At 43.2% G+C, this 8,500-nt stretch overlaps 1 protein-coding gene across 1 annotated transcript; it reads right to left on the bottom strand.

Moving 5' to 3' along the window:
* Positions 1-674: 674 nt before the first annotated feature.
* Positions 675-7,779, bottom strand: LOC131697874 (TBC1 domain family member 21-like). Its single transcript, XM_058989615.1, has 10 exons — positions 7,774-7,779; positions 7,655-7,713; positions 6,993-7,081; positions 3,913-4,023; positions 3,716-3,816; positions 3,476-3,572; positions 3,162-3,262; positions 2,640-2,759; positions 1,824-1,907; positions 675-955 (listed from the first exon to the last, which is right to left on the bottom strand). The coding sequence occupies exons 1-10, from the start codon at positions 7,777-7,779 to the stop codon at positions 917-919; spliced, it is 807 nt and encodes a 268-aa protein (XP_058845598.1). The 3' UTR covers positions 675-916.
* Between the last annotated feature and the right edge of the window lie 721 nt (positions 7,780-8,500).

Here is an 8,500-nt window from a genome sequence, read left to right as displayed (position 1 = left end):
TCTATAGCCTGGACGTCGCGAGTTCGAGTCCAAGCTATTCCACAGCCGACCGTGGACGGGAGCTTCCAGGGGACAGCGCTCAATTGGCCGAGCGTCGCCCGGGGGGAGAGAGGGTTAGGTCGGCCAGGGTGTCCTCGGCTCACCGCGCACCAGCGACCCCTGTAGTCTGGCCGGGCGCCTGCGGGCTTGCCTGTAAGCTGCCCAGAGCTGCGTTGTCCTCCGACTCTGTAGCTCTGAGGCGGCTGCACGGTGAGTTCGCAGTGTGTAAAGAAGCAGGCGGCTGACGGCACACACTTTGGATGACAGCGTGTGTTCATCTTCACCCCTCCCGAGTCAGCGCAGGGGTGGTAGCGGTGAACTGAGCATAATAAAATAATTGGGCATTTCAAATTGGGGAGAAAATAATAATAAAAAAAAAAAACTAAACTAAATTTACAAAAACTAAATTTAAAAAAATAAATAAATAAATAAAATAGCCTGACTTAGCCTTTTTAAGCAGATTCTGGGGAGGTCATTAATATAAAGTGTTTGGTTCTTTTTGGATTTCTAATATTTTGTGTGTGTGTGTGTGTGTGTGTTTATTCAAGTTCTATTACGTTTGGTTTGTTTATATTAATGAGTTGGTACCACTCATTTTATATAAAACACTACTGTAATTATTATTCATTTGTCTTGTACCTTCTATTGAAATCTGACCAGAGACAAACGGTGTGGGCAGCTCGTGCTTTATTTAAAATGTTAGCAAGTCTTCAGTGGAGTAACAATCCTCAATCTGGATCCTGGATTCTGTCTCACACACAGAATCTGCATTTTCATTGGAGCGCTGTGTGACTCGGACGAGCACACACAGAATCTGCATTTTCATTGGAGCGCTGTGTGACTCGGACGAGCGCACACAGAATCTGCATTTTCATTTTCATCCCTCACCAAAGTACCTTCTAAGATCCTCAGGAGCCTGGTAACCGAAATAAAAACACATTGGTACCCAAGTTGTACATACAGTTACCACATAGCAAGGAAGAATACACTGGGTTTAATACCCATACCAAGATGCTTTTAAACAGTTTTAAGGTGAGGGGCAGTGCTGAACAGTGGCGCTGGAACCATTCTTATAGTGTGGGTACTGAAAGCCATTGAACAAAACTGTAACCCCTGTATATGATGGAAGCCATGCATTCGGTCGCTGTTATGTTAAAACATGTAAAACGAAGCAGCATCAACATCTGTTTATTTCTTTAAGCAAAACATGTTTTAACCACAGTCGTCCTTGCTACAATGTTTACAGCATGCTTACCATAAAACATGTAGAGCAAACAAATCGAAAAGTAGCTATGCTGTTATGAGCCACTTAAAAACTGCAATTGAGAAATGTCTTGTTTACTTGTGAAAACAGGTTGAAACAGTCTTTCCAGTAGTCGATGCTGACAAGGACAGTCAGAAGCTTCAATGGTTGACTTGTGCTCCAGCTCTAGCATTGCTCCACAAAGCAGCACCCAGTTAGCACCATTTGTGACAAGCTGATTTTAGCAGGTGATGCTACTGAAGAATATACCAAAAAACCTGATATTCCTTATTGGGACATTTTCAATAACCATTTTACTGTATATCGTCTATTATGGTTTGTGTTCAAAAGCAATGTAAAAAGGAGCAGTGCACTGCACAAACAGCTCATGAAATTCACTAAACTAACAGGATCTATCATTGCACCAACAGATGCACAGCACCCCTGTACTTCAAGCCAGGGCTGCACCCCCAGTACCCCCACTCCCTGCACACCTGGTCTACATTATCTCTGTATTCACTGTATGAAAACCCATACTTACATTTGCTTTTTGGAATGCTGAATATGCATTGCATGCTGTAGAAATCAAGTCTTCAGCTTCCAGTTCATTGATTTTGTTACAGGCCTAGAAAAAACAAAAAGGGGGTCACTCTACAGTCCAATTTCCTTCTACTGCATGCAGGTACATGAGAGACTAGCAGGGGGTTCATAGCTTGGCGTGGTTCTCAGAGCAGCCCCTGGGCGTGTGAGACGATCTTCCCTTCTGTGCAAACTTCCCACTTTCACAAGGCACAGCTTAATAACTGCATGCCAGCAAGTTAACTCTGCAAATAAAGACGGTTATGAATAGAAACGCTCTCTCCAGCAGCTTGGAACATTTCTCAGATGAAGTGTTAGACTCACAAAGGCAGCCACTCACAATCACTTGGACCCATTTGTCCCTTCTTGCAAAATCAAATGGGAAACATTTGTTTTACCTACTGCCACTTCAAACCAAACACCAGTGAAAAAATGCAATGGACCCCAAACAAATAAGGTCCTTAAGCTACACAAAAAATATTTGTTGTTAGATATTGTTAAATATGCATCAGTTTATGGTCACTCCTGGTATAAAAATGATTGGGGAATCAGGGCTAACCATTCTAATAGTTCATGCTTTACCCATGTACAAAACATGGGGTTGAGTGAAAAAACTCTATTTAAATTGAAATTCTTGGAACCCCAGGAGTCAAACAGAAACGGCCCTTTTATTAAAGTGCTCATCAAAATCACAAAGGGTAGAGTCAAACCACACCTCAGGTTACCAGGAAAGTCAATTTTCTGATGTGTCCTTAAGAGGATTAAGCATGCTGGGTACCTGTGTGATGATGGAGTTCTCATCCTGTGGCAGGGAGAGGAGGTGCTTCTTCCTATTCTGCAGAATGGCCAGCGCAATGAACACATGGAAGCATGGGCAGGGCTTCCTGGTCATCAGCACCTTCTCAGGAGACAGGCAGTCACACAAGGGACAGCATTTATTAAGAACATTTCAAAGCCTTTTAATCCAACGCGTGTAAACTACTCGATATTGTTCTAAATGAGATGCACATCTTCGAAGATACTGTACATAACTAAACACATTTAAGTACAGTATTTTGCACTTTGTACAAACCTTTGGAAATCTGTAAACCAGGTTCCTACAGTAGAAACGTATTTTACATAAACTGACAAATATTGTCTAGTCACCACATTAATGGAATGACCTACCAAAGACCTCAAAAAGTGTACGACTGTGGTCAGACTTTGTGACGAGGGAATGCACATTTAGAATAATGAGTGTCTTTTTCACTTTTTGATTGTGCTCTTTGACCAAGGTGATGAATATTAATCAGTGCTTTACCTCCCAAAGCCGCAGGACTTCAGTGTTGTTCTTCATCTGCCGGAGGAACAGCAGAACGAACCAGTTGAACAGGAAGAATAAATCACCTTTGCAGTTTGCATCTGAAAACAGCGAAAAGAGATTCACTAACATCACAAATCATTAATAATAATAATAATAATAATAATAATAATAATAATAATAATAATAATAATAATAATAATAATAATAATAATAATAATAACCAGACATGCCTATTGCGTGATTCTAACATTTAAAAGTAAATTATCACCAATAAAAGTGTTATTTGAACCCCTGCTGAAAGGGTAACTTACACAGAAAAGTATGAAATTTGGGATCCAAGAACATGATTAGCTTCTCCAGTAACTTAATGCTCTTCATAACTCCCACGTCAATGATGGACGTGTAATCCTGAAAGGGAGAGGCAGAGGGTGACAATTATGTGTAACTATAATATTTCAACCACAGTCATGATCAGTTAAGAAGCAAGACATAACTGAGAAGAAGGTGTCGTGGAAGAAAGCCCTGATCCTCTCTGTAACTTTTACACTTACAGTCTTCTGCAGCAAGGACCGCAGCGCCCAGAAGACATCGCATTCTGTCTTCATCACACTCTGCAGAACCATCCCCATCTCATGGAGGCCCTGCTGGTAACCTAGCACAGGCAAAAGAGTGGTGGTGGTCAGTTTGTGAGTGTGGGGTTCACAGCTATCTGGTGTTTGAATGGATAGTCCCCGGCTGCTTGCCTCACCTGCTACGCGGTCATAGATATACGTGGCAATAAGAACTCTCTGGAGCTCACTCCTCTTCTTCTCACAGAGAGGCTTGCCAGGCACCACAAAGGTGCGGATCACATCAGTGTCTGTTAAACAGAGAACCGCGGGGAAGTTAGAACATTAACATTAGCATTAACACCTAACACAGACCCATCTTCTAAAAGAGACCCCCTCAGCATTAACACCTAACACAGACCCATCTTCTAAAAGAGACCCCCTCAGCATTAACACCTAACACAGACCCATCTTCTAAAAGAGACCCCCTCAGCATTAACACCTAACACAGACCCATCTTCTAAAAGAGACCCCCTCAGCATTAACACCTACACACAGCCCCATCTTCTAAAAGAGACCCCCTCAGCATTAACACCTAACACAGACCCATCTTCTAAAAGAGACCCCCTCAGCATTAACACCTACACACAGCCCCATCTTCTAAAAGAGACCCCCTCAGCATTAACACCTAACACAGACCCATCTTCTAAAAGAGACCCCCTCAGCATTAACACCTAACACAGACCCATCTTCTAAAAGAGACCCCCTCAGCATTAACACCTACACACAGCCCCATCTTCTAAAAGAGACCCCCTCAGCATTAACACCTAACACAGACCCATCTTCTAAAAGAGACCCCCTCAGCATTAACACCTACACACAGCCCCATCTTCTAAAAGAGACCCCCTCAGCATTAACACCTAACACAGACCCATCTTCTAAAAGAGACCCCCTCAGCATTAACACCTAACACAGACCCATCTTCTAAAAGAGACCCCCTCAGCATTAACACCTACACACAGCCCCATCTTCTAAAAGAGACCCCCTCAGCATTAACACCTAACACAGACCCATCTTCTAAAAGAGACCCCCTCAGCATTAACACCTACACACAGACCCATCTTCTAAAAGAGACCCCCTCAGCATTAACACCTACACACAGACCCATCTTCTAAAAGAGACCCCCTCAGCATTAACACCTACACACAGCCCCATCTTCTAAAAGAGACCCCCTCAGCATTAACACCTAACACAGACCCATCTTCTAAAAGAGACCCCCTCAGCATTAACACCTAACACAGACCCATCTTCTAAAAGAGACCCCCTCAGCATTAACACCTACACACAGCCCCATCTTCTAAAAGAGACCCCCTCAGCATTAACACCTAACACAGACCCATCTTCTAAAAGAGACCCCCTCAGCATTAACACCTAACACAGACCCATCTTCTAAAAGAGACCCCCTCAGCATTAACACCTACACACAGCCCCATCTTCTAAAAGAGACCCCCTCAGCATTAACACCTAACACAGACCCATCTTCTAAAAGAGACCCCCTCAGCATTAACACCTACACACAGACCCATCTTCTAAAAGAGACCCCCTCAGCATTAACACCTAACACAGACCCATCTTCCAAAAGAGACCCCCTCAGCATTAACACCTACACACAGCCCCATCTTCCAAAAGAGACCCCCTCAGCATTAACACCTAACACAGACCCATCTTCCAAAAGAGACCCCCTCAGCATTAACACCTAACACAGACCCATCTTCTAAAAGAGACCCCCTCAGCATTAACACCTACACACAGCCCCATCTTCTAAAAGAGACCCCCTCAGCATTAACACCTAACACAGACCCATCTTCCAAAAGAGACCCCCTCAGCATTAACACCTAACACAGACCCATCTTCTAAAAGAGACCCCCTCAGCATTAACACCTACACACAGCCCCATCTTCTAAAAGAGACCCCCTCAGCATTAACACCTACACACAGACCCATCTTCTAAAAGAGACCCCCTCAGCATTAACACCTAACACAGACCCATCTTCCAAAAGAGACCCCCTCAGCATTAACACCTACACACAGCCCCATCTTCTAAAAGAGACCCCCTCAGCATTAACACCTAACACAGACCCATCTTCCAAAAGAGACCCCCTCAGCATTAACACCTAACACAGACCCATCTTCTAAAAGAGACCCCCTCAGCATTAACACCTAACACAGACCCATCTTCTAAAAGAGACCCCCTCAGCATTAACACCTAACACAGACCCATCTTCTAAAAGAGACCCCCTCAGCATTAACACCTAACACAGACCCATCTTCTAAAAGAGACCCCCTCAGCATTAACACCTAACACAGACCCATCTTCTAAAAGAGACCCCCTCAGCATTAACACCTAACACAGACCCATCTTCTAAAAGAGACCCCCTCAGCATTAACACCTAACACAGACCCATCTTCTAAAAGAGACCCCCTCAGCATTAACACCTAACACAGACCCATCTTCTAAAAGAGACCCCCTCAGCATTAACACCTACACACAGACCCATCTTCTAAAAGAGACCCCCTCAGCATTAACACCTAACACAGACCCATCTTCTAAAAGAGACCCCCTCAGCATTAACACCTACACACAGCCCCATCTTCTAAAAGAGACCCCCTCAGCATTAACACCTACACACAGACCCATCTTCTAAAAGAGACCCCCTCAGCATTAACACCTAACACAGACCCATCTTCTAAAAGAGACCCCCTCAGCATTAACACCTACACACAGCCCCATCTTCTAAAAGAGACCCCCTCAGCATTAACACCTAACACAGACCCATCTTCTAAAAGAGACCCCCTCAGCATTAACACCTACACACAGACCCATCTTCTAAAAGAGACCCCCTCAGCATTAACACCTAACACAGACCCATCTTCCAAAAGAGACCCCCTCAGCATTAACACCTACACACAGCCCCATCTTCCAAAAGAGACCCCCTCAGCATTAACACCTAACACAGACCCATCTTCTAAAAGAGACCCCCTCAGCATTAACACCTAACACAGACCCATCTTCCAAAAGAGACCCCCTCAGCATTAACACCTAACACAGACCCATCTTCTAAAAGAGACCCCCTCAGCATTAACACCTAACACAGACCCATCTTCTAAAAGAGACCCCCTCAGCATTAACACCTACACACAGCCCCATCTTCTAAAAGAGACCCCCTCAGCATTAACACCTAACACAGACCCATCATCCATCAGCCAGGTTGGTACTTACTGATGCTGCTCCGAGTTAAAACAACTTCTTTCTTTGTCATCACCTGTGGATTCTGGACCACGGTCTCATTCAGAGCTTTGTAAAATTTCCTGGAAACACAAGACACAAGAAATGACAAACAATTCGACTAGAAGTCTTTTTCTTTAACCAAAATAAAGACTTGAAACTTGTCATTATTTCTTTAAGTTTCTTTTAGTATTTCTAAATTAAGCACCACTGAGTGCATATTAGTTAAGGATCACAATTCCAAAGATTCCGAGCACCTCTTCCAGTTAGAGTATTCCTACATGCAATAGGAATTCCTATTCCTTTCTAGTGATCTTCAGTAGAGTAAAAGCAATTGATACTACGGTACATCTTATGATGTCAACCCCTCTAACTCCATAGATACCAAGTGATGGTGTCACTGCACCTTGTTGCAATATGACCAGAACATCCTTGAGATAATGAATGACTACTCCCTTCTTTACCCTCTGGAGGCCTGCTGGCCAGACTCTTGGCTTCTGATGGTCTGACTATAAACAACTGAATTGCCCCTAACAAATGAGGACTAGAAGAAGAAGAAGAAGAAGAAGAAGAATCCACACATTTTCAATGCCCCTCCCCTCCCTCTTTACTCTCTTCTCATCCTGTATAAGCTCCTTGCCACTTCCTCGCTGTACCAGGGGTGAAAGTTCATCAGGAACTCCCAGCCTGCAGGCCGGACTGACGGGTGGAGCCCCTAAACACAGAAACACAAGGGCTTCACAGCTCCAACACTCAATTGTATTGACCCACTTACTAACATTTCTACATAACATTCAAAATACAGTGAAATGAGGTCCTCAGTAAATGTTTCTACACTGACCTTGGTGAAGATCTCATGCATGACAGTCCTTTGAGAAACCTGCAGCTCACCCTGTTCATTGAAGAAGCGGTTCCACTCACTAGGGCCTATGGGGGGCCACTTCTTCTGAGGGGGAGGCTGGTGCTGGAGCTACACAAAACAGTAATAGTCCTATCACCCAAACTGACATGTAGTTTTTACACACACACACACACACACACATATATATATGGTGTATGTGGATCATACATTTAACATGTACAGGCTTTACAATACATACATTGACCCTACATTTTTTATATATTACAACAATATAATAATAATAATAATAATAATAATAATAATAATAATAATAATAATAATAATAATAATAATAATAATAGAAAAAAGCTAGTTTGGGTTTAAATTGACCATGGGCAGTACAGGCAGGACAGGTAGTCATGGGTATGAAACTGGCTCCTGCTGCACCACGGCTCCACCAGCACAGTGTGCTGAACTATATTAAAAGTCACGTCTCCTGTAGAGCGTAGCAGAAGCATCTACGCTTAGGTTGCCGAGAGTGTAGAAGTTGCACTCTGAACGTCAATGAAAAAGACATTCTAAATGTTTAAACCAGAACACAGTTCTGTAAAAACACATTCCATATGTTAATTTTTGGCTGTTTTATTTGAGATTTAATGAA

This window comes from Acipenser ruthenus, chromosome 16 (assembly GCF_902713425.1).
Source record: "Acipenser ruthenus chromosome 16, fAciRut3.2 maternal haplotype, whole genome shotgun sequence".
Classification (NCBI taxonomy): domain Eukaryota; kingdom Metazoa; phylum Chordata; class Actinopteri; order Acipenseriformes; family Acipenseridae; genus Acipenser; species Acipenser ruthenus.
This window is presented reverse-complemented; position numbering and strand designations above follow the sequence as displayed.

Coding starts and splice junctions, on each gene's coding strand:
- LOC131697874 (XM_058989615.1), bottom strand. Junction 4,024..6,992: donor TTTAACTCGGAGCAGCATCA/GTAAGTACCAAC, acceptor TCTGTTTAACAG/ACACTGATGTGATCCGCACC. Junction 2,760..3,161: donor AAGTCCTGCGGCTTTGGGAG/GTAAAGCACTGA, acceptor TCTCCTGAGAAG/GTGCTGATGACCAGGAAGCC.